Raw genomic sequence first — 27,099 nt, forward strand, 5'->3', positions numbered from 1 at the left:
AAATCTGATTGTGTGTGACTGATATTTTTATGTTGAAATAAATTGAATGTCAGATGTAGATGCATGAACAAACCATACCATCTGACTATATCTGATCTGAATTTACATTATAGCTATGGGGATAGGGTTGCCACCAGGCCTGGACTGGGAGTCAAAATAGGCCCTGCCATTCCAAGTACACAAAGGCCCAAACAGCCCCCTACCAGCCCACTATATGGTAACTTTCTATGGAACCATACAGCAGCCCCTCTGGCATTTGCCAGAGCCCACAGACTGCCAGTCCGGGTCTGGTTGCCACCTTTTATAAAAAATTTTACCGGCTGCTGGGGGGCAGGGCCTCAAAGGGACGGGCCGTGACGTCAAAAGGGGCGGGCGTGACATCAAAAGGGGCAAAAGAAAAGGTAAATTGCAGGGGATTGGCGGCAGGCCGAGGGCTCCTTTTGATCATATTACAAATTTACCGGCAGATACATTGCCGGTAAATTTGTAATACCGGCCCCGGCCTTGGCAGGTATTTTACCGGCTAGGCCGGTAAAATAGCGGCCGGGTGGCAACTGTATATGGGGATAAGATTTTGTAGTATCCAACAAAATATTGTGTGCCAAGATCAGATAAAATCTGACCAACAAAATATGATCAACTCTCCTGCATAGTTTTGTCCTAAAACTGGATACTGAAACAACCTGCAGAACAAGGTCCAGTGACAGGCTGCAAAAAACATACTGTACAAAGGACTGCAAGAAGTGTGTAGCAAACAGAACATCTAAGGGAAGACAGGGGGCAGGTACAAAAAAGGGTCCTAATATATCCAACACGTGTACAGATATCTAAAACCACTTAAAAACAACTAACACAAGTATGCATAAAGTCTATCAAAGCTGTTGTTTTCATATATGTTCCGTTAACAATAAGGTACAAGTATGGGATCCATTATCTGGAAACCCTTTAAGCTGTAAATTATGTAAAGGCTGTCTTCCATAGACTCTATTTTATCCAAATAATCAGAATTTTTTAAAAAAAACATTTTCATTTTCTCTATAATAATAAAACAGTACCTTGTACTTGATCCAGCTCAAGATATAATTAATCCTTATTGGCGGCAGAAACAGCATATTGGGTTCACTTAATGTTTAAATTAATTTCTAGCAGACTTAAGGTATGAAGATTCAATATACATACCTTTACAGATATGAATGGGCAGAACTTTTCAGAAAAACTGCCAGCAGGAAAAAAAAACATCTGTAGAGGCAGCATTCTGCCATCTCGGACAGAAAAACACAGATGATTTTGCTGAACTTTTGCTATATACAGCTACCAGAATAATGGCTGCTGATAGTTTCATTAGGACCGCCATCAAGAGGGTAGAACAGGTAGGGTTGCCACATTTTAGCCTCGTTGAATACGAGCAGGATGCGGGCCATGATGAAATGGGGATGGGGCTGTGATGCTGCAGGGGGTGGGTTGTGACATTGGGGCGGGGCTATGATGTGACTGGCGATTGGCTGATCACTGCGTCAATCATAGAGAATCCTGCCTGATTTTCCTAATTAGGAAAACCGGACAGGCAGTTTTGACCCGGGCAGCCCTTCAAAAAACCGAGCTGTCCGAGTCAAAACCGGACAGCCCTAGATACAGGAGGGAAAGTTGTCCTGGGCCCCAAGAGTTTTTGTGTCATGGGGGGCCTGGCTGTGCTGCATTTACTTGATTAGCTTGGCCCCCCTGCTGTCAGAGAAGAGCAGACTTCAAAAGGGAGGACGGGAGCTCACATGCGAGCATCATCTTTACTCTAATAGCGTTCTTCTACTTGTGACTGAGGTTTAAGTCCTGGTAAAGCTGTATGTGGTTTGGATAGGCTAAAGGGTTCAAACTTGACCCATCCAATCCCTGTGCAGCTGAGCACCTGTGCACCAGCCCTGCCTTCTGAAGTCTTTGTGGCCTTTTTGCTGTGGGGTTAAGCCTGAAAATTATGTTATGAAGATTCATATTATAGAAATATCCATTATCCAGAAAGCCCCAGCTCCCGAGCATTCTGGATAACAGGTCCCATACCTGTATATTATAAACAGGTAAGGCTAGAAAGTGGGCAAAACAGTTATCCCTAATATTATGTAACATGCCATATACATATTTAAAGGTGATGCATATGCTGCATAAAATGTTGCAATACGTAAATACGTTTCATTATTGTCATGCTAATAAAGCCGATGTAACAATATTTAGCAGGTAGTTAGTTCTAAAATAAGAATTCAACCTCTTCAGCATCGAGCTGAAAATAAAAAAAATGGAATCAGCATCAGATAGATCATACAGCATTCAGATTTTTGCATTTCTGGGTGTAAAATAGCAGCAATGGGCAAAGAGTGCTGCTGCTGTAAACTGCTGCAAAACAATACATACATATATAATGTCATTAATGTATTGATAAAGGGTAACACACTATTTCGTTAAAAAAAAAAAAGTGCACAAAACATTGTTTTTTTAACACAAGGCCAGGCAGCAATTAGAGGGAGCATTGTTTACAACCCTTTTGGAACACTTGATAGAGTGTGAAGGCCAGCCCACACGTTTACTCATGATAGGGGCTAACAAATAAGAAATTCAAATAGCTTATCACAGCAAACATATTTATTTATTTAATTTGACATTTATTTTACAGCTTGCCAATAAAGAGATGAATGGATGTCAGGATGATCACTTCTGCACATATTTAGATAAATGAACAATTAATATGATATCAGCATGCAAGATGGTATATCACTGTTTGAAGAAAAATCTCAGCAGGGCTAATTTCTGCCTCCCCACATGTCAGAATTATATATATATATATATATATATAAGGAATGGTGCACTCCGTAGACAAAATTAATACCTGGGTGCCAGCATGGGAAATAAGCAGTGAAAAAGGATTGCGGCACTCACAGGGTTTTAGTGAAAAAACAAAAAATGTTTTATTATTAAGCCTCAACGTTTCGATCCCCCACAGGGATTTTCGTCAGGAGCAAAAACTCCTGTTTTTGCTCCTGATTCATATCTTGTAGTTAAGGATTCAAGGGGGTGTGTTACTTGCCTCAAAAGATTCTGACTTTGTATCAGTTTCTTAGATTAGTGCATCAAGGCTGAGGGTACACAGAGCATTGGTTCCACTGCTCTCAGTCTGAGAGAAGTAGATCTGCTCAGTTCCCCTGAAAAGTGACAGCTTCTGCTTTAGTGCAGATACACTGAGTGGTGACTGGCCCGAAAACAGGCATTTGTGGACCCACCCCTGCTCCACCCGTGTACCTACACTAAAGCAGAAGTTCTTAACAGTGCACATCAATGGAGCTGGGGAATGGAACATATCTGTTTCTTTCAGTTCCATGTGCCATGGCCCTAACACTCCATGTGCCCTGGTGGCAAGCTGATAAATACAACCATTCTGTTGTTTTTATTAATGTAAACCTTGTTTCTAGCTGCTACTGATACTTGAAACATTTATCTTAGTTGGCATGTCTTCTTTTAGCTGAAATATTATAGCTCAAATGCACACTTCCAGGAGCCCAACACATTTGGTGCATCATGGAATGATCCCATTCCTATATAAATCATTTCTAGTCTCATTCAGTCTATGCATTAACCAGTCAGGAGCCTGTGAATTATACTTACTTCTGTATAATAAAAATATTTTTACTACAAATGTTAATGTCCTTTGAGATAGGCAGGGCAGTAAAAGTCACAGCATAGAACTGGGCTGCAGTTCCCTAAGGAATCCATGAGGGCCTTACCTTCTGTGATGCTACCTAGGATAAACTCTAGATGAGGCTATCCCACGGTGACACATTATGTTCAACATTACTTAAATTAATTGTATATCATTGTTGTAGCCTCTTTGTTGCTGCCTAATTATCATTAAATTGCCAGTGTTCATAACACTCCAGTCCCTTGTTTCCATTTCCCGGTGGTGATTGAACATAGTTAAAAGAGCCTCTGTTGTGCATTACTGCTGATGCCTTAATGAACATGATTTAAATGTCACACCATTTTGACTCTTTTCCAGATTGTAAGGGATATTAGGTAGCCCATTCTTTAAAAAAATATTAGGCCACAGGTTACATGCTTTAGAAACCATCTGTAGGTAATTATAAGAAAATGTGTGTGGAGGGGGAGCAGGGTCTGAGATTTATATGTAACTGTTGTGCCTTTACCTTTCTATCCAACTAGAACTCTGCACAGTAAACATGGTATAAAGGCATTCACATGTATCTTCAAAGGGGCAATTAATTCCACGGAACATTTGCTAGTTCAAGTAGAACTTACAATAGAAGGTTCCTAAAATATGACATCATTTATATCTGAAAAATGATCTAAATGTAAAAGTTAGTATTTACTTGGTTACTAGTGACTCTGTACCAATGAAACTGGATTACCTGTCTCAACTGTGTGCACGGAAGCTTTATTGAAAGTGTCTGTTTGTGAGTAATATCTGTAAACTGACTTCCCTGTAGTGTAGATTTACAGCAGAGTGATATTCATTGTAAGCTTCCTGGACATGTCATGCATATGCTGCTATGAGCAATTCAGATTTTACTCAATCGTCTAGCTCCCCTTAGTAATGTTTATCCCATGCACAAATTATATTGTACTAGAGCACCATCTACTGACAATTTAGGTTAGTTTTCCAAAGGCTACACAGCATGAACTCATTTACTGTGAATAGGGCTGGAGGACCTCTTATAGCCTATAGAATTTAGCACGCAAGAAAGCCCTGTATGTAATTGCTTGTCTGGAACAGTTGTTAAGTACAGACTGACTTCTGTTTTGCATCCCTTATTGCGCCTGCTTTGTGTGTGTGGCCTGAATTATGTGCAAGTTAGGGTAATTTTAGGCAATGCCTGAAGCAACACTCCTCCAGTAAGGTGCACTGCCAGGCTTAGATTTTATAACAATTCAGAGAGGTGCTGGGAATAAATTCAGGGGGCAAAGTGCAGAGTATATGGATTAGAAATATCATGGATTTCATATTGTAAATAATAATAACATTGTAAGTCAGTGATTTTGAAGACTGCTACTGTGGCTTTCAAAGTGGATACAGTTAGTGCACTTGCTACTTGAATTGTATAGACTGATCTATGTAATGAGAGAATATTGAGAACATTTGACTCCTTCACTTAACCTGCCACATCCACTAAGTCATCTGTTTGTCTAGCCACTAACCTTTTCTTCTTACCCTTCTTCAAATTGGGATTTGGCTGAATGTTTTGTGGATGATTTGGTATATAAGTATATGACTGAATATAAACATTATGGCTTAAATTCCCCCTTTACTCAACTCAAATACATCAATGAAAAACTGCAGGTCTAAAGCTATGGGGTGTGATTGACCAACATTTTTTTCTGTATTTTAGGATTACCACCTTACTTACTATGAAGACTGAGGGCTCAAACTGTTGTTATATTTTTACCTCTATGACCTCGTACGTAAAGCAAAACCACAAAATAACGCAAGTACAAATACAATGAGGTAGTTTATTGTGTCTAAAATACAAGACAATAGGTTTTGCCTGGGAAAACAGTCGGTGTGTCACCTGGGTGGTACACGAATGCTTGCCAAAGATACTCCCACATAACATAAGTTTATATACCCATTTTGATGTCATAGATGGGGTGATAACAAATGGGGGTATGCCAATACCATACATAGTCTGACTCCTCCTTGTACAATAAATGTCTAGATGATTTGCTTAACCGTACATGTTTTTCAGAGTATATTGCAACATATTGTTCCCAGTTCCAACGGTCCACAGCCTAGCAATCAGCTATTGGCTAAGCCATTGTGGTATTTCCAGTAATTGAGCAACACTTCTGCAAAAAGGGGCCCCACTAGACATGCTGACACTATGCTGGCACTCTGGAATTTAAAGGAATTGTTCAGTGTAAAAATAAAAACTGGCTAAATAGATAGCCTGTGCAAAATAAAAAATGTTTCTAATATAGTTAGTTAGCCAAAAATGCAATGTATAAAGGCTGGAGTGATTTGATGTATAACATGTCAGTCAGAACCTGCTTTTCAGCTCTCTTGGTTTACACAGACTGGTTACCCTAGTTACCAGGCAGTAACCAATCAGAGACTTGAGGGGGGGCCACATGGGTCATTTCTGTTGCTTTTGAGTCTGAGCTGAATGCTGAGGATCAATTACAAACTCACTGAACAGAAATGTACCATGTGGCCCCCCTTCAAGTCGCTGACTAGCTGAGGGTTATAGAGCTGAAAAGCAGGAAGTTGGTTCTGGCTGTTTTATTAGACATCTGTTCCCTCCAGCCTTTATATATTACATTTTTGGCTAACTAACTATATTAGAAACATTTTTTATTTTGCACAGCCTATCTATTTACCCGGTTTTTATTTTCACACTGAACTATTCCAGAGTGGAGATCATTTGTTTGTATGGCCTAGTATAAGTTATATGAGTGACCATTGTCCACAGTAGACCATTAGCCCTTATAGTCCATCCTGCCTTGGGCCCTATAGCATTATGGCGTCATAGAGGGCGGGGGTGACAACTATCAACCCTCTGACACTAGCCATTCGTCCGTCTTAGGAATTAGACCGTTCCAGATATATTTTATATTAACAAAACTGACAATTTTTTATATGTTATTTTTGACTGGTAACAGGGTTGGGGTGTATTTATGACACCATATATAATGTCCTGTGCAAATAAAATTAATTATGGATGAGCCAAATATTTTACTGAGAAAAAATGCCCATAGACTCTAATGGAAAGTAAAAAAAAATGTTGCACAATTTCAAAAACGTTGCATGGTTTAAAAAATTTTGCGTGAAAAAATGGCCATTTACTTGTGAATTTTTGGTGAAGCAAAACGGGTCAGATTCGCCCATCGCTACAGATAATAAACTTTCCAAAACTACCCCCATTGTGCATCCCATAGTCCTTGGAAGTTATATCACTAAAAACAGAAGTGATGCCATATCTGGGCAGATCACAAAACACAGAGGAAATGTCTCACAGTAGTACGATGAGTATAAAAACAGACATACGCTCCATCAGTTTGGCCAATATTCAGCCTTATCTGGCCTCCACTGGCTGCTCGGACAGATCAAAATATGTTCCACCAGTGCTTAAATCTGGTATCTTTCATAACAGATAGTAGACAAAGTCTACATTTAAGAATATTACATTTATATCATGGAGATATAAATATAGTAGTATAACCCATTGGAAGGGTATCTCACATAAAACTACCATGCAAAAGGACATTACAGATAGGAGCAAATGTGTAAACACCAATGAGTCTAGAAATATGTCCCAGATATCAAAGCAATCAGTTCAAGACTCAAATGTTTTGTGCAAGCTGTACTATAAATTAGATCTAGCATCAAGTAAAGACTACTTTCTATAGTTTCGTGGTTTATTGCAGACAGTGATATTGTTGGACAAAACACTGAAATAGTTCTTTGCAAAGAAGGTGGGAAACATAGTACCTTTTTATACCTTCTTACATAAATAGTACAAGTAGCAAGCTAGTTATTTTTATTTTAACTCTATTGTGGTACACTCTCTTAAATTGTGATTAACCCTTTGCAATTCAGGGCCCTGAATTCTCTTTGCATATGAAAGATACTGGCAATGGGGTTTTAAAAAGCAGTGCCTACAACCAAATGGGCAGGAGGAGCACATCTTGGGGGAAATTCGACTACGAAAATAAAACACACAGTTTGCAGTAAAACATTTTAACTTTATACAAAGAAAAAAAAACCAATGAGGTTAACAAGTGCAATTCAATAATATTCCTGTACTGGGGAACCGTGAATCTGTATAGAACCTAGCACAGTCTTTCATTACTGGGTCTTGCTGAATACGCGATCAGACCGGACCACAAAGTACAGAGAGAGAACTGCCACGATAGATCAGCTAACAACACGGAGCACACCGAAAATTAGAAACACCGCCTACGACTCCCAGCAATCATTCGGAACCGGCAAACAGCACTTACGCAAACAACCTGAGAAACAACGAACGCTCCGATTAAGGCAATCCCCCTCTATACGGCTCGTTAAGTTTAACTGCCCGTGGGGCCTTAAAGAAAGCTCCGGCGATACCTCACTATTGAAGCTCTCATTTTAGGGTCACGAAATGATCTGTGTTTTCCACTCTATGCAGTAAAGATTCCTGCAATAAGCAGACAATCAAGAATCAATCTTGTGAGTAGATCTGATTTCATTCACCATCCCTGAAAAAGTGTAATACACTATATAGCTTATTCTTCCATCTAGGAATCTAGGAAACAATGTATCGGCAGTCAGCGCACTAAATATCTATACCTACAGACTGTGGACAAGTGGGTCCATACACACATTTGGTGCTGCTTACCACCTTCAAAACTGGACATAGCGTGGAGCTCATACTCTTCTATTACCTAATATTACACCACTAGGCCTCACACTACCTAGGCTCAGTACCTTTTCCAGAAGATGACTCTAGTGCTGCAGAGCCCAATGCTCATCTCTCTTCCCATGATGCATCTCCGATCTCACTTCCTGCAACCTTCCCTTTTATAACTTGCTATTCTCCACCCACTAGGGCCTTTCCCTTCAATTGTTATCCTCTAGCTCCCCTAGTGGCATACCTGAAAATATGTATTAAACATAACTTTATACTAAACCATCAACATTTTATCCTATTACATCTCACACCGACTGAAAACCAGACACATCCTTGTGTCTGCCAATTAAACTATTGCTGTACATCTTTATACCCATACAGACTACTGGGGGAGCAGGGGGTGCGATTGGGCCAGGACCCCAGCTGGTGCGCCACTGAGTTCTTCGGCATGCATGCAATTATTTTAAACTGGGCTGTACTCACAGAGACGATTGTATGTGCTGAACGCAAGTGAAATGCAGCATGTTGTGTTCCACCTGCGTTTGGTGCTTAAATGCGCCTGTGTGAGTATGGTCCCTTTTAAATGAATAAATTGCATTCCTTCCTGTGCTCCCCTGGGCTGAACATTCGTCTGTACAATCCCTAAAGGGTGTGAGAAAGGGCCTTAAGGGTGCATATGGCCAAAATTCAAATTAAAAGGAATGCCGGAGACAAAGTCACCTTTATGGCAAAGCAATTACAATAAAAAATGCATTATAATTTCATTCTGTAACTATTTGTTCAGTGCGCTTTCTGCTCTTATAGTGAAAGACACTTTTTAGTTTATGCTTTTTAGGTACCCACTTTTTTTTCCATGGTGGCTAAATGGTGAAATAGAATATACCCTTCTGTTGTAGTCTTTTTATTCATGAATCTTCTATGTTGAGTCTAAGCTATAAACTTGTATATGTGAAATCTGTTAACCCCACCTGCCCAGATTTGGTTGGACGGTTTGTGAAACCATTTGACATCGCTGGTGGGGGACCCTTACAATACTTCTTTGATCTGGTCTGCCCAATAAGATGTATTGTAGGTGTATTGCCCACAGCTGCTTTTTATATATCAGATGGGCAAATCCCAGAGTATTTGACTGATTTGTATGCACAATCAGAGGGTTAGCTTTAACCAATTCATTCATCCTGAAATTATGCAATTTTGGAAACGATAAGCAATGTGGATTCCAGATTTATTTATTTCTAACTGCCTTTTGTGTAGGTATATGATTAACCTTGTAGTAAAGCTCTGGTATATGGACATTTCAAAATTCCATTGAAACCCTTGTGCAATGAACATCCTTGGCAGAAAACAATAATAATCAAACCATATCAAACTGCCACTTGCTGCTTTTTAATTCCTTAATTAAATGTATGGCTCAGACCTGTGACACATACATAGATTTGGGAGCAAAAAAATACCTTCATTTACTACATGATTTTGGATGTTCATATACTTAAATTGGGACTGATGCCCAATGGGAACAATCCTCTCAAGGAGAGTCACAGCATTTAAAACACCTCTCCATGCCACAAGTTGCCACAGGATCATAAGGACTAGAGTATCAGGTGACTTGTTGCCTGTGAGGAAAGTGGCCTCCCATGTCAGGAATGACATGCAGTGTAACCAGGTTGGTTTCTCTGCTTGTCAGGTAGGAGAAATTGAAGGCCCACAGCCACAGGATGGGATGTAGGTCATAAGGCCCAAGATGCAATGAGGACAGTGCTGGAAATATTCAGGAAGTGAGGTCAACATTTCCTGAAGTCACTTGTCCACCTGCTTTGCTTTGCTTTGCTTGTTGCCTAGGGGCAGGGGAAATGAGTAGAAACACTGTACTGGATTTAATAGCTCATTTAGCATTTCTTAAGTTGGGAGAAATGTAGACTGTAAAATTTGTGGCAGGGAAATCTGTCCCATTTTTTATGGGATCCCCACCTGACCAACAGCACAAAAGTATTTCCATGATGGATAGGTGTTGTTTGGTTGGTGCTTGAACCATAGGCTTGTATTTCACTAGCACAGCCAGTAAAACATCCAAGGTCAGTATTACACATTCCCTGGCAATACACTTGACATATATTTTCAGTTCCCCATCATGCCCAGTTATGTCTCCATTCCACCGCAATCCTTGTGTATTCATGATCTGCTAGACTTTGCCCACCTGATTGCAGCTTTATCTGCTGCCATTGTAAGATTAGCCTGGAATCATTTTTTTAGATGGCAACCCTACCTACAGTTAGGTCCATAAATATTTGGACAGACAACTTTTTTTCTAATTTTGGTTCTGTACATTACCACAAAACAACTCAGATACAGTTGAACTAATTCACCTTGAATGGCTGAACCCATGGCTAATTACATTGATTTATATAAACTGTAAAAGTGCTTCTAAAGCAAAAGCATGTTCTTAAGGGGTTGTTGGCAGCAAATTATCTTTCAATACAAAGCAAACTCTTTTTTAGTTGGTGATTTGTCCTTTAAGAAATACCAAAATGCACAAAAGCACATTCTTCCCCTGAGCACACAGTGCTTGCAAGAAAACCATTGTTAAATGTTGGCATCCGCGCCAGTACATGAGCTTGTTCTAAATCTGCCCTCAAGCTGTATTCTAAACTTTTCTTTTAATAAATGCAACCAAAATGAACCGTTTAAAACAACTAAAACAGATATGACGTTTATTTTTTTCTACATATGGATATTGCTGTAAAGGCAATATGATGTATTTATTTTACTAAAAAAGACCAGATTCACTGGCTGCTTTTATAAGAGATGGGCCTTCAAAATCTGCAGGTATGTCGATGCGGTAGGCCTCGGTCTCTATGGTAACACTTGGAGGACAGCTCCCTTCTACGCCTGCCCACAATCCCTAGCGGTCACACCCCGGCCTCCAACGGGAACTGTACAACCAATCTTGCTTTTTCAGTGGCCACGCCCAGCCGGCTACCGCGTGACATACGGCACCGGATTGGCCAATCGTGCCGCCCGTCAGGATTTGTTTTCGAGCAGCCGGGTTAGGCTGTGGCGGCTCCGGGGGCTGAAGGAACGGAATCCCTGGACACAGCTAAACAGGGAGGGGAGATTTATACGCCCGCCCCCTTCCTGAAGCACGTACGGATGTTCGACGATCTGTGAAGGGGCTCAGCTGCCGGGGTAGTGAGTCAGTGTCTCCCCCCCGGGTGGGAGAGGCCCCCGGTGCGGGCCACGGTGCCGGGGGGAAGGGATGACTCTAGATTCAATGATGGCCTGCTGCCTGAGCGAGGAGGTAAAGGAATCCAAGAGAATCAACGCGGAGATCGAGAAGCAGCTGAGGAGGGACAAGAAAGACTCTCGGCGGGAGCTCAAATTGCTTTTGCTCGGTAGGGCAGTGGTGAACATTGATAGGGGCTGATTAAGAAGTTGTGGGTGCGAGGCAGCATCACTGTGGCAATTGACAGAAAATGTGGGGAGTGGTTGATTCCAGTTGGACACCCACCCTTGTTTTCTTTCATTTGGATGTCCAAGAGCATTAGCGGGGCCCACTTGGACCGGGATATTGGGGAGCAGGAGCGCACCTGATTGGGATGCTGATAGGGTGGAATTGTGCAGGGCCACAGCTTGTGAATGGGAGAAACATACAGAAAGGCACAGGTGGGAAGATGTATGTTTTATAGATACGAGTGGGTGAGGTCGGCGAGATGAGTGGATGGTGTGGCTGGCAGAAGAGGCAGTCTCATACTGCAATATGGTCTGTAAATGTCAATTTAATGCAATGTCTTTTAATGTTTATGCTATTTTACTGTCTATGATCCCCACACTTCTTGGCCTCAAACATTTTGGTCAGGCCATTATCATTGTTACTCGTTTATGCAGCTGTGCACCAGGCCTAACCAAATATGTGGCCTAAATGCCATTACAGGGATGTTCGTTTTAGTTTAGTATAGATGGGCCGAGTCAGTTGATATTTATTCATTTATTTTTATTTATTTATCAGCCTTGCCTGTCCCCAGCCTTCAACTGAAAAAAAACTTTCATGGTTATTTATGGTCAAAGGCCCCAATAACCAAAACAACAGACCCATTGTGGGGGTTCAGTTTTATTGTCATCCATATTTGTAATTGCTGATGTTTATTTTTCTATCAGCTCTCCAGTTTGGAGTTTTAGCAATTATGTGTTTGCAAGTGTCTAAACTTACCCTAGCAACTGAGCAGTGGTGTGAATTGGAGACTGGAATATCAATGGCAGAGGCCTGATTAGAATGCTGAAACGAGGCATAAGAACGAGACAACTGAAATGTTAAAACATAAATAATGAAGACCAACTGCAAGGTAGCTAGGAATTCCTATTAAAAACATACTAAAAGTTAACGTAAAGACAAATTGCTCATTAAACTCTAGCAACCTTATAGCAGTTGAGACTACAAGCCTAAGAGCTGCAGAACCAACACAATTTAAATATTTAAAAAAACATAAAAAATGTAAAAGATTGCTGTATGTTACTTCTTTCTACATTATACTAAAAGTTGATTGTAAGGGGATTTAACCTTCACATTAAACCTTAATTGTTCATCTCTCTGCCCCATACTCCACAGGTTTCAGCTAACCCCTTGTCATTATGCCATAGTGGTCTACCATATCAGTGTAGAGGAATTCCGTTTTTAACATACAGGACATTACTACCCCATTGACATGGTTTCGTTGCCATCTCTCACTTTGGGCCAGCCCTACAGTTTGGAAACCACTGGTCTGAGGAATGCGAGTGTATTTTTATTATCAAAGATTCATCTGTACTTTAGTGGCATTTGTGTTCACTATATCACAAGTTACGGAGGAATATTTTTGAAAAACATGGTTGTGTGTTAAATTAGACTGGGGCAGGCAAGGTGTTTTGCTATACAGTAGAACCCCCATTTTATGTTTTTCAGGGTGATTAGAAAAAAAATTCTGTAAAATCAGGTAAGTGTATTATGTGTAATATATAGATGGGACCATGGGAAAAAATGTAAACAAAAGGGAAAACTTCAAATCGCGAGATTTAAATCTGAGGTCACTAGTTACTATTTTGGATGATATTGTTAAAACTGATTCATTTACAGCAATGCAACACTAATTGAAACATTTTGTGTGGAGAGCTTGACACGTCTTGGCTTCTTTTAATTGCAAAATTAGTGGGATGCTCTGACTGTACAACCACTTTAAGCCAGACCACCTTTACAGGATTAAAGACATTAAAGGTGGCACATAGCCAGCCATGTACAAAACAGCCAAATACAAAGCCAAAATATAAACTTTATAAAGTTACTGCTGTAGTAAGTGTCTCCTGATGCTTCCCTGCTCCGTTATTTCTTTCTGTGTGACAGGAACAAAGAAGCATCAGGAGATGCCCAAAGGGGGCAAAAAGGGGGAGGGGCTTCTGTTAAATTTGTGCTAATCACAGTATGCGGTGTGTAGTTTCTTCTTGCATGGGGCCCCAACTGAGCATAATATATGGGTATCACTGCTATTGCCAAAAATGCTAAATTTACTTGGTAGTACGTTAATTTGTTAGCTACCCTTTTGTGGATAAAATATTTTCCTGTCGGCTGGCACTCCTTTTCTGGCGGACAAAAAAAACACTGTCTTAGGATGGGTGGGGGCAGAATACTGTATGGTAAATTCTCTTTCACTATAATGTGTATGAGAACGCTATAGGGTTGCCACCTTTTCCCATCCCTCTTTCCAAATGGGCATGGTGCAGTGTTCTGACCCCAAGCTGATACATATTTTTCAGAAGAAGAGCTCTGGCTCAGGAAGAGTGATTTTAGTAACTTGATTGTCTTTAAAAATCGGTACTGCCCCGAAAATTTGGCTTTTCTAGTTAATATATAGCAGCATACATGGGAAGCAAGATGCCCACCCCTACCACAACAGAGTTGACTGCCCCACAGTGTGGAGCAGTGTTTTGTGTAATAATGACAAAATACATTTATTTTTAATCCAGAAATAAAAATAGCTTGATCCTTTTTGACACAAATCTGGTGACTGTCTATACATGTAACACTTGACTGCTGACATAGGATGGTCTTTTTCTGTTTTCATATAAAGAGATGATCCACTCTTTACTGTATGTTTATTGACAGGTACTGTGTCAGCCTGTGATTTTGTAGCCAAAAAAAAACAACAGTTTCCCCTAAATTCACATGCATCCAGGCAACAATGATTTTACTTTGGTGTATGACTTTATAGTGTTTATAAAGTATGGTATGGCTGTTGGAAGGGAAAACTAACTATTTAATTCCAGTCATAGTATTCAAAGACTGGCACTTCCCTGCATAGTAACATTTCTTGGGATAAGTGTCTCCTGAACTAGGCATTGGTTTCAGTCAGAGAGCTTAGTCCTCCCTGTCATTAGCTTTTAGAAGAGAGAGATTGCCTAGACCACAGCATTGGTTCTACAGGCTTAATCCTCCATTGCTTGTGGCTTTTAAGATCGAGAGAGATTTCCCAGACCAATATCCATTTTTGAAGTCTTGGGAACCATTTCAAGAGGCGGGTGTCGGGTGCTACAACCACATGGAAGCTAGGCCTGCACTTTTGGCAAAATAACTCTGCTACAATACTAAATGCAAAAAAAGGGGGTTGTGGGAGCACTCCAAGGCTAAGTAAAAAAAAAATATGTAAATACAATGAAAGTGCTGCTGATCTGGCCAAATTAACAACAGACATACAAAAAGAGGGGTTTGATCAATGCACATCCCCTGGTCGTCTATCTCAGAAGTAATATAGTATCTATGCAAGTGCATTACAAAAACAGGGTTTTTTTTTGTTTTTTTTAGTTAAAGTTATCGTTTGGTGACTTACCAATTTTATGACCATTATTTTGCACGTAAAACCACTGGTTTTGTAATGCATATTTGCATAGATACTAGATCACTTATGAGAAGGGACCAGAGAATTTGCGTTTATCCATCCCCTCTTTTTGTATGTTATTCTGACACACTCATGAAGCCAGTCAGTAGCATTTCCTCAGCAACAGGTAGCTTAACAGGAACTTTAAAATCTGCATTTATTGCATTGGCCAGCTGTTCAATTTTGAAAGAGGGAGCTAAATATATTATTGCTAGATTAATTGCTGAATAAGCCAAGTACAAAGCAATATGTGAGTGTACACATTTTCAGATTTGAACACAATTTGTGCATTTGTGAGCAAAATCAAAAGAAGTTTTTAGTTTTACTTTGCCTGAATGCTGTGCATTTGGCTGAATCTGAATTTTGCTATGTATCCCTATGGATGATTGTGTGCATAAAGCTTTCCATACGAGGTCGCCAAACCAGTGGATTGTTCACAATATGGCCACCTTGAGGGCTTGCATAAATCCGAGCTAATTGAGCATTTTTTCCTCCAATTGCCAATCACCCCTATATGAACATATAATAGATGACAAAAACATATTTGTACCTCACATTTGCATTTATTTGCTAGTTTTTGCTTAATAAATGAGATTTAGTTTAATTAATGAATTTAGTTTTAGTACCAGTACACACACCCCTGTCCAACTTATCTGTGCTTCCATAGCATGTCCGGAACTAAAGAACTGTTTAGCAGTGTTGCCCACTACTTTTAACTGTGTCTTTTCTGTTTCTTATATACACAATCAGCACATACATACCCCAGCCCAAACTGTGAAATTGGGCTACTGTGCATGTTCCCAGTTGAGATCCATGATCGGAATGGAAGTCACATGGCCAAAGACATGGTGTGGGAGCTTTGCATTTCAGGTGCTCTGGCCCACAGTGAATGCACCTACTGGTTATAACTCGTGTTTTATTCATGCATTCATCAGCTGAGAGATGAGAAATTAATGAGAGAATGATGTTTTTGGTGAAGCATGTTTCCTCCATATTGTCCTTTTGTATGTAAAATGTTAAGCTGTCTTTTTAAAAGACCAATTCACTGAAGTGGAAATAGACTTGTTGGATTTCCCACTATAATGCACAAACCACTATCTCTGCTTTTAATTTTGTCACCACGTTTGTGAATTTCTGTTCACAGCAGAGGTCAGAGAATGCCCACTGATTATTTTCTGTTACCAGATCAGTTGCATGGGTTTAATTTTTGTATAAGCCTGTGTATGTTCACACAACTTCCTTGTGTGTTCAGTTAATTGTTTGTGTGTGTGTGTATCAAGGGGCTTTGGTGCACCTTGTTGTATTTGGCTATTGAATTGGCTTTTCATACGAATGTTGGCTTGTCCAGAGAAAAACTCTCTCTCCGTAAAGTAATAGCTATGTTAGAGATTTTACATCAGTTTTCAGCAGTGCCAGATTTGATTTTTTTTATTTATAAACATACAGAATGTTTGCTTTACATGTTAATTTTTTGTGTTTGTCTATGTTCTTGCTTCTTTCATATAATTCAGTTGCTAAAAATGAATACTTTAATAAAAAAAAAAACCTGTGATATTCATAAACATTTTATACTTTTCATAGCTTAAAGCAACAGAAATAGCACTGGTGCCAATTTATGGATCACAAAGCAGCAAATTAAACTAGGTCTTATCTGACAATTTTATATGTCAAGTAATGTGTTTCCTCTGAAACAGTTGGTGGACACACATAATATTACAGGTATGGGTTCATTTTCCGGAAACACGTTATCCAGAAAGCTCCTAATTACAGGAAGGCCATCTCCCATAGACTCCATATAATCCAAATAATAATTTAAAACAAATATTAAATTTTTCTCTGTAATAAATAACAAAACTGTGTGTTGTACATTATCCTAACTATATTATTAATCCTTACTGGAGACAAAACCAGACTATTGGGTTTAATGAAAAATTATTTTCTTGTAGTTTTAAAGGGATACTGTCATGGCACTAAAATCAGTTTCTAAAAAGAGCAAACAGATTTTTTTTCATATTTAATTTTGAAATCTGACATGGGCCTAGACATATTGTCCATTTCTCAGCTGCCCCAGTCATGTGACTTGTGTTCTGATAAACTTCAGTCAATCTTTACTGCTGTACTGCAAGTTGTAGTGATATCACCCCCTTCCTTTCCCCCACAGCTGCCTAACAACAGAACAATGGGAAGGTAACCAGATAGCTGCTCCCTACAACAAGATAACAGCTGCCTGGTAGATCTAAGAACAGCACTCAATAGTACAATCACGGTCCCACTATGACACATTCAGTTACATTGAGTAGGAGAAACAGCAGCCTGCCATAAAGCAGTTCTATCCTTAAATGCTGGCTCTTTCTGAAAGCACATGACCAGGCAAAATGACCTGAGATGGCTGCCTACACACCAATATTACAATTAAAAAAAAAATACACTTGCTAGTTCAGAAATGTAATTGTATATGGTAGAGTGAATTATTTGCAGTGTAAACAGTGTAATTTCGAATTAAAAACTACATAATAAAAATCATGACAGAATCCCTTTAAGGTATGAAGATCCATATTACGGAAAGATCATTATACCGTTGGAAAACACCATGTCCCGAGCATTCTGAATAATAGCTCCCATACCTGTAACTATAGACTGAAGTCTTTGTAGCTCTTGCCACTTGACATATTGGAAGGCATTAGGGATGTACTGAATCCAGGATTTGGTTCGTGATTCGGTCAAGATTCGGCCTTTTTGAGCAGGGTTCGAATTTGGCCGAATCCTTGTGCCTGGCCGAACCGAATTTGAATCCTAATTTGCATATGCAAATTGTGGGGAGGGCGGAATTTCACGTAACATTTTGTTAAAAAACAAGGAAGTAAACCAATTTTTTCCCACTTTTTCCTTTCCTTCCCCTAATTTGCATATGCAAATAAGGATTTGGTTCGGTATTCGGCCGAATCTTCCAAGATGGATTCGGGGATTTGGTGCATCCCTAGAAGGCATCCATTGGCCCTGTCTGCTCAGTAGGCTCTCAGGAGGATTCAGAGTGGATGATATCGATTGGATTGACTGACAAAATGTAGGCCCACTTCCACATGGTATTTTTTCACAGAGTGTTGGTCCTATTTTTTAGCTTCTGCCTGCTCTCCTTGCCTGCGACTTTACACTTCTAGCTCCTGCCCCTTTTGTGATGTCTATAAATAGAGGGGGAAAGTTGGGTGGGTTTGGGTCAAGGTTTTCAAGACCCGCACATCGCTGGCTCACACATTATTTGGCCTGCTGCTATGGAAGCTTTAGTGCCTCCTTTATATGTTTTCTGCTGTTTATGATCCTGGAAATTCAGAAATGATCGGACAAGCATGCAAGTTAGATGATGGCAACCCTAATTTTATGTATTAATGGAAGTGGGGGAGTAGAATTTTGGAGGTAAAGACCTAAGAAGTGTCTTTATTTGGGAAGTCAATAGGAAAAGTAAGTTACACTTACAGAGGAGCTAATTAAAGGAGTTTTAATAAATAAATAAATATATATCTATCTATCTATCAGCAGTTTTAAATATATATTTATTTCTTACCATTGAGACCAGCAAATAAAAAAGGAGGTAGGATTGTGTTAGTGTCCCTCTAATTTATAATATGACCAGTACCTGCAAAGCTTGGCTAAGGCTATCTTGCTCTGTGCCGGTTTTGGGATGCCAGTGTGTTCCAACCATTGTGGGTGACAAAATATCACACCACATAAATGACCAGTTAAGATTGCAGTTATCTTACACGGTAATCTGATTCCTGTGCAGGCGTGGGACCTGTTATCCATAATGCTTAGGACCAGGGGTTTTCCAGATAACCGATCTTTCTGTAATTTAGATATTCATACCTTAAGTCTACTAGAAAATCATTTAAGGGGCAGATTTATTAAGGGTCGAACTGAAAAATTTCAATTTTTGGATTTTTATGGTCAAAACTCTCAAATTCAAATTGTGAATTATCCAAACTCGATTTGAAATTTAATTTGAATTTGAGAGATTTATCAAACTCTTCCAATTAGAATTAATTCTATTTTAGATGGGATCAAGTACGAGGTACGGTTTTACTATAACAGAGAAAAAGGAAATCATTTTTAAAAATGTGGATTTTTTGGATAAAATGGAGTCTGTTGGAGACAACCTTTCAGTACTTCTGAGCTAAAACAAAAGGGCTCCAAGGGTCATAATGAGAACTCATGGCTTGGTAAAAGTATGCAAGCATTTTACACCTCAGTTTGCTTATATCATGCAGATTAAATTGGGGTTCCTTGCCAAAAAAAAAAAACATTGCCATTGATATTCTATAAGTGAAATATTTACTTTTAAATAGGGGGTTCACTTTAAAAATCATTTTAATGCAACTATACAAAGGATACTACACTTGACGTAAAACATTGAGCCTTTTAGTATAATACTTTATTGCCATTGTGTGTTAAATTTCTTTGAGACCCACAAGTCCTTGCTCTTGAAATGTGGCTTTGTCTGGCTGCTTTGGTTTGTGATGTTTAATTTAACAAGGAAACACTTGTTGATCATATGTAACCACAAAACTTTCATTTTTCACTCTCAGCCAGAAGCACAGCCCTGACCACTGTTGTGGTATTTTGCTTCCTCTGTGAGCTGTTTTGCAGGCGCTGTCAATCCTATTATCTGAGGCCGGATTACTTAATAGCTGGTGATCTCTTTAAGCTCTAAATGGATTGGTGATGCACCTGCCCCTGACACCCTATTAAAGTCTTATTGTCTTACAGTTTCCGCCACTCCCTAACTACCTCTGCTGTTCACATTCCTTCAGTCAGCATTACATCGTAAGAATGAAGCGTTCACATGTATTAACTTTTCTTTTTTCAAATAATGCCCTTATTTTATCATTTTAGTGCGTTTGTGTGTATTAAAGGGTAACTATCATGAAAATAAAAATGTAGTATAAGCTTTGTCATACTGAAATAAATATTGTTTTTTTTAAAAAAAAAAAAAAAATATATAATCAATTAAAAATTCTGTACCGTTTCTGAAATAATCAAGTTTATGTTCACTATCACTCTCTCAGCATCGGTTTCTCTATATTCTGTCTTCATGCAGATTAGATCCAATATATCTTTTAGGTGGCTCCCTTTCCTAGCAGATATGTTAGAGCTCACTCAGCCAACTTCAGTACAAACAGAATAACTGACATTGGCACACATCCTATGTGTAGAGAAACAGTTTTTTTTATTTTTTTTTATTTTAAAAGAATGAGCTCTAATACATCTTCTAGGCTAAAGGAGCACCCCTAAAAGATATATGTGATTTTGAATGACAGCTGAATCCGACTCCCAACTCCTGAATGAAGACAAACAGAGGGGGAGAGTGAAGAGTAACTCGATTATTTCAGAAACGGTTTTGCATTTTTCAATTTCTTATTTTAGCATTATGAAGCTTATATTGAATTTTTATTTTTTGCGATAGTTCCCCTTCAACCGCAGCAGTTTGAAAACCTCAATAATGGATCACTGTCTAAGCAGTTCCACGTTACAGACACAAAATATCTCTCAAAAGGGCTTTAAGAATGTTCCTTTGCAGCATTATATGACTAAAGATTGTCTTAACTACTGCAAAAAGGGAAAAACATCCTGTCCTCATGTTTGTTTTCCAGTTTAGTCAACTGAGGGGCTGGTTTAAAGTATCAGACTAGAAGGCTAAGCAAGGATTCACTTGTTAGACTATGTACTGATGTGTAAAAATCATGATGATATTAATAAACCATAATCCAAAATATATACAGTATGTTGCTGGTTCCTATAGCTTGAACAAAGACCATTTATAGATGACTTACAGATGGTCATCAACCAGCAGGTGTAATTAGCTGTCAACAAAGCAAATTATTTTTTGAACGGTAATGTGTCTATTTCTGCCACTTATGAGGTGCTGCCATCCCTAGTGTTTTCTCCACCCGTGGAGAATATGCCAATTGTAACATTAGTTAGTACAGGTATGGGACCCGGATCTTTTCATGATTTAGAACTTCATACCTTCAGTCTACTAGAAAATCATGTAATATTAAATAAAACCAAAAGGCTGGTTTCGCTTCCAATAAGGATTAATTATATCTTAGTTTGGATCAAGTACAAGGGACTGTCTTATTATTACAGAGAAAAGGGAAATCATTTTAATTATTTAATTAAAATGGACTCTATGGAAGATGCCCTTTCTGTAATTCAGAGCTTTCTGGATAACTGGTTTCCGGATAACAGATCCTATACCTGTATTATAAAGACACAAACGAAAAAGTAATTGGGGTATTGAGAACACTGTCCTTTTTTTCAGAACAATATGCATGGCAATCTGAGAGAGAAACAGCAGTTCCTTCTTGGTGCTCCCTGCTTCAATAATCATCTTCTTTCTCTTTAGCTGGTATGGTCTAATTCACATGATTGATATGTTTTTCTGAGAAATAACATTATCCTTGGAGATTTTGTACATGGACTTAACATTCTCCTGACAGCCAACTTGTTCCATTAGTAGGTTTTTTTGGAAATCATCAGGTGACTTCTACCGCTTGCTGTTTTATTTGTTTCATGAGCTTGTTTTACTAATGTTTTATTTTCCAGTTGGCATCTGTCATTTCTACAGGACATGAATATATGGGTTGATATGAGAATTTGAGGCAGTGCCATATGTAATTGTAACAATAATAGCTTTGATAGTTTTATAAATAATAATGTTAATATTGATAATTTGAAGAACTTTTGATTCATTAATACAACTGATTACTTTTGTTATCGCTAGTTATAATTAACCGTGTTCTTACTAATTCATCATTTGTATTCATTTTATCAGCCCTTTTAATGCCATGGTTTGGACTAAGTTTTTCTAGAGCAACGTATGATCCCCATAGAAGAAAAGGAACCATAGAATTTGGTTTTCTTTATATTTTGCTCAATGGGCATTAAGAAACCAGGGTCGGACTGGCCCACTGGGGGCCTTGTGGCCACTAGCTACGTTACATCTTTGCAGGTGCTCAGAGCATGCGCTCTGGTTTCATGCAAGTATATACCAGCTATACGTCCTCCCCTGGACTTAAGGGGCCTGCCCTGCTCCCACTATTTCACCAGGCACAGGATTGTAAATGCTGCCCCGCTGTTCCTGCTGCTCTCTGTTTGTGTGCATGTTTTCTGCTGTGCAACCTGATGTCACTAACTGGCGCTCTTCACATGGAGTGTATGAGGCAAGTTGAGAAGGGAGCGGCTGTGGCTCAGAGTGCGCCGGTGCTGTTTCTGGCTGCCTGTGCTGATCGATCTTCTGAGCTGGTTGGGGGCTGCACGCTAGCACTGTGTGTTAAACTGCGTTATTTTCCCATAGTCACCCATGCCAGCATTCACCAATGGGTTAATTCCCCTGCTGGCCAGCGGACAGGACCTCCCACCAATAGTTCAAAGTTCTCCTTCCTCCCTTACCCTCTTGTCTTTTTTGTCCTGTCCGGGCCAGGGAAGGATCTATTTTTAAGAGATTAAAGAAGATACTAATAGGAGGATGAGAATCGGTGCTGTGAAGCCTAGAAGCTCCCCTTGTAGGGGTCAGCAGGGGCTAACTTACGTAATCAGGGCTCTCCTCCCGTGTTGCGGGTCAGGGAGTTCTGGGCAGCATGGCAGCGACACTGTGGCTCTTGGCGTATCCTCCCCCATGGCGGGTTAGGTGAGTGCCAGAAACGCTGGGGGAAAGAAGCCGGCGTGAAGGAGAGGTAAGCCGTGTGTGCGCATTAGCGCTGAGACGAAGGGCGGATGTGACGTCAACAGAGGAAGTGGCCGGACGGCCATCTTGGTTGAGGGCATTAGCGTCCCTCGTAAGTGAGCGCGACTGGAACCGGAAGTGCGGCTTCTTGCCTGAGGGCAGCGTTTTGACCCGCGTGAGCCTATGTGATAACAAGGGGCAGATAGGAAGATAATATTGTTTTATACAGAGTGCTGCCCCTTGATTTAAACAGCAAACACTTCCTGTGGGTGCCATTTGCTTCTCAGAATCCTGAGCTTTCAAGGCATCGATACAGGTAGGGTGTGTGTGTGAGTTTCAGCGGTTGATTCCTTGTGATATATACAAGAGGAATAAGCTGATGTCATTGTCTGCTCTCTTATTAGTTCACCAATGGAACCTGGTATGACGGGAAAAGCCTCTCACCCCAAAGGGAAAAGGTGAGGTGGATGAGAGAGAGACTATTGCAAGCAGGGGGCGCAGGTAATAACAATGTGTTATTTTGTTTTATGCAGCCTTCCTGCCGCAGACGCTAAAAAAGACAAGTCTCCAGACAAATCAACAGCCTCTGCAGAAAAACAACAGGAGCCTGGAACCTCTCTATTATCACAGGAAAATCAGTTATTTGCAGAATCCTTGGCCTCAGTAATTAAACAGGCAGTCATACAGGGATTTCAGGAGGTATCGAGTTCTAAGAAGAGGACGAGACACTCTCATGGAAGACAGGAGGAGCCTTTGTCTGATATTTCAGAAGGAGATTTGTCAGATGACTCGGATGTGCTGTCTCAAGCAGGGTCGGAAGAGGGAGAAATTGAGTCAGAGGAAGAATCCTCTTTCGATTTAGCAGTAATTGATCCGTTAATTAAGGCAGTTAGGCAAACCCTAACCTTTCCTACAGAATCAGCGAGGGTATCGGCAGCGGATAAATTATTTCCCTCTTCGAAGAAGCGATCTGTGTGTTTTCCGGTGCACTCGTCTATAAAAGAAATTATCCAGACGGAATGGAAAAAGACAGAGAAAAGGGCTCAGACAGCAGGGAAATTCGGAAAAAAGTATCCCTTTGATGAGCAGGACTCAAAGGCCTGGGAGTCTCCACCAAAGGTCGATGCGGCTGTGGTTAGGTTGGCTAAGAAGACCACCTTACCGGTAGATGATGCGACAGTCTTTAAAGAACCAATGGAGAAGAAGATAGAATTTAATTTAAGAAAAGCCTTTGGATCAGCAGGAGCAGCCTGTAAGCCAGCTGTGGCTTTAACATCTGTATCTAGAGCCTTGAAAGTGTGGCTGTCTGAGCTAGGAGAAGCTATATCATCGAATGTAAAAAGACCTAAACTGCTGGAGATGTTAGCAGACTGCAGAATGGCAACGGAGTTTATTTCGGAAGCTTCAATTGATTTAGTGCATTTTTCAGCTAGATCTATGGCGCTATCCGTAGCAGCCAGGAGGGCACTATGGCTAAAATCTTGGGCAGCAGATACGGCATCAAAAGTAAACCTGTGTCAGTTACCTTTTGAAGGAGAGATGTTATTCGGAGAAAAACTGGATGCTATCATTAAGAAGGTGTCGGGAGGTAAAAGTGTATTTTTACTTCAAGAAAACCAAGCCAAGAAACCCCGCTTTGAGTCAAGCTATAACAAGTCGAAAGATAAGTCTTTTAGGGCCTCCAGACAGTATAAGCCCGGGAGAGAATATTCCAGGCAATCTTCCTGGAGAGCAGGTCGGCCAAGTTCCAGAGGCACATCTAAGAGACCTGGGTTTTTTTCCACCACCCCTTCCACTTCAAATCAACAATGAAGGTGGCAAGGCCCAGATCATGGTGGGGGCAGACTAGCCGAATTTTCTCATGTCTGGGCCACGACTATTCAGGACGTATGGGTACAGAAAGTGGTTCAGTCAGGATTTCTACTAGAATTCAAATCCGTACCCAGAAACAATTTTTTCATACAATCCGTCGTCAAGGCGACAGAATTGGACAGGAAGATGGCTCAGGATTATTTGAACCAACTGTTCGATTCAGGGGCAATAGAAATCGTCCCTCCTCTGGAAAGAGGCACAGGATTCTATTCAAAACTGTTCCTGGTAAAGAAAGCTTCGGGAGCGTTAAGACCAGTGTTGGACATGAGAAAGCTGAACAGATTTTTACAAGCAAAAAAATTCAAGATGGAATCATTGACGTCCATCATGCAAGCCGTCTCAGTGGGGGATTGGCTAACGAGTATAGATTTGAAAGACGCTTACTTTCATATACCAATTGCAGAGGTGCACAGAAAATACCTAAGATTCGCATTAGAAGACGTGCATGTGCAATTCAGATGTCTACCTTTTGGCCTAGCACAGTCTCCAAGAGTGTTCACAAAGGTTCTTGTGACACTCATTGCGGAATTAAGAAAAGAGGGAGTATCAGTGTACCATTATTTGGACGATATTCTGGTAGTGGCAAGTTCAAGGACAGAGGCCGAAGTTCATACTACCAAGGTAAAAGAGTTTATGCTGAACCATGGATGGGTAGTGAATCAAGAAAAAAGCAATTTACTTCCCACCCAGTCTCTTCAATACTTGGGAGCCCTCTTTCAGACAGAACAGAACATGGTCAGCTTACCTCTAGACAGACAGCGCAAGGTGAGCGAGTTAATAATGGATTTCAAAAGGAAAAGGACAGTCTCTGTGCAACATTGCCTGAGGGTAATAGGTTCTATGGCGGCGACAATTCAAATTGTGAGGTGGGCAAGGTGGCATTTAAGGCCCTTGCAGGTTTTTCTTATAAGGAAGGTAAAGCAGCCTCACTTACATTTGCAAGAAAGAGTGGTGGTTCCACTAGAGGTCAAAGAAACTCTGTCCTGGTGGTGCAAGCAGGAAAATTTAGCAAGAGGAATGCCGCTAGAAGATCCACAGTGGGTGGTAGTGACCACCGATGCGTCAAATGTGGGGTGGGGAGCCCACATAGGCGAAACGTTTATTCAAGGCACTTGGAGGGCAGAGAATGTGTCCTCAAATATTCTCGAATTAAGAGCAATAAGAAAGGCTCTTCGAACCTTCTCTCACCTACTAAAAGACAAACAAGTGAAAGTAAGAACAGACAATACTACGGCAGTCGCTTATATTGCAAAGCAAGGAGGCACCAGGAGCAGAACGTTATTGGAAGAGGTAAAGCCACTATTTCAGTGGGCAGAAGAGTGGCTGGAAGGGTTAACCGCCATTCACCTTCCAGGAAAAGAAAATTGGAAAGCGGACTTCCTCAGCCGGTCAATAATAGATCCGGGAGAGTGGAGCTTACACATAGACATTTTCGAAGAAATCGTAGAGAAGTGGGGACATCCAGACATAGATGTCATGGCAACCCTACAGAACAGAAAATGTCTTCGGTTCTTCTCAAGGTTCCCCTGCAGGGATGCAGAGGCAGTAGATGGCCTAAGTCAGAGTTGGTCAAAAGATTTAATTTATGTCTTTCCTCCATTTCCCCCTAATTTGGAGAGTTTTAAAAAAGATAAGATTGGACATGGCAGAGGCCATCGCGATAATACCCTTCTGGCCCAGGAGGCCGTGGTTCCCGCTGCTCCAGAAGCTAGCCATAGGAAAGCCGATAACAATTCAGAAGTTCCCAGGCTGGCTGTCGCAGGATTCCATACAGTTTCAGGAGTACAATCATCTGTCTTTGATGGCCTGGCGGTTGAGAGGGAGAGATTAGAACGCCTCTCGCTAAAAGATGAAGTCATAGACTTGTTGCTGAAGTCAAGAAAAAATAGTACTTCGCAACAGTACTACAAAGTTTGGGACAAATTTGTATCATTTGTTGTGGAGAAGGAGAAGGATCCGTTGTCTCCATCATCTACGGTTGTGTTAGAATTTCTGTTCTCTGGATATGAGAGGAAATTACATTATAACACATTAAAAGGTCAGGTGTCGGCAATTTCAGCCCTAACTGGGAAAACATGGGCAGAAGATCCTTTGGTTAAGAGATTCTTCAATGCTTTGATGAGAGTAAGACCTATGAAAAGGGATTGTCGTCCACCATGGGAATTGCCTTTGGTATTAAAGGTTCTCACTGAGTCTCCATTTGAACCATTGGAGGAAACATCATTGTGGAACA

At 40.3% G+C, this 27,099-nt stretch overlaps 2 protein-coding genes across 4 annotated transcripts in view; both read left to right on the forward strand.

The window, feature by feature from the left end:
• Positions 1–11,354: 11,354 nt before the first annotated feature.
• Positions 11,355–27,099, forward strand: part of gna11.S (guanine nucleotide binding protein (G protein), alpha 11 (Gq class) S homeolog) — a 62,378-nt gene continuing 46,633 nt past the window's right edge. Inside the window, exon 1 of one of the 3 annotated variants that reach the window (XM_041573344.1) lies at positions 11,355–11,770. In XM_041573344.1, the coding sequence (XP_041429278.1) occupies positions 11,635–11,770 (136 nt within the window). In that variant the 5' untranslated portion in view covers positions 11,355–11,634. 3 annotated transcript variants of the gene reach the window in all.
• LOC121399412 (lamina-associated polypeptide 2-like) lies at positions 22,626–26,466 on the forward strand. Its single transcript, XM_041580059.1, has 3 exons — positions 22,626–23,310; positions 23,399–23,452; positions 23,528–26,466. Exons 2-3 carry the CDS (start codon positions 23,406–23,408, stop codon positions 24,804–24,806), a joined length of 1,326 nt encoding a protein of 441 aa, XP_041435993.1. The 5' UTR covers positions 22,626–23,310; positions 23,399–23,405; the 3' UTR covers positions 24,807–26,466.

The sequence above is a fragment of the Xenopus laevis genome, chromosome 1S (genome assembly GCF_017654675.1).
Source record: "Xenopus laevis strain J_2021 chromosome 1S, Xenopus_laevis_v10.1, whole genome shotgun sequence".
NCBI classification, from domain to species: domain Eukaryota; kingdom Metazoa; phylum Chordata; class Amphibia; order Anura; family Pipidae; genus Xenopus; species Xenopus laevis.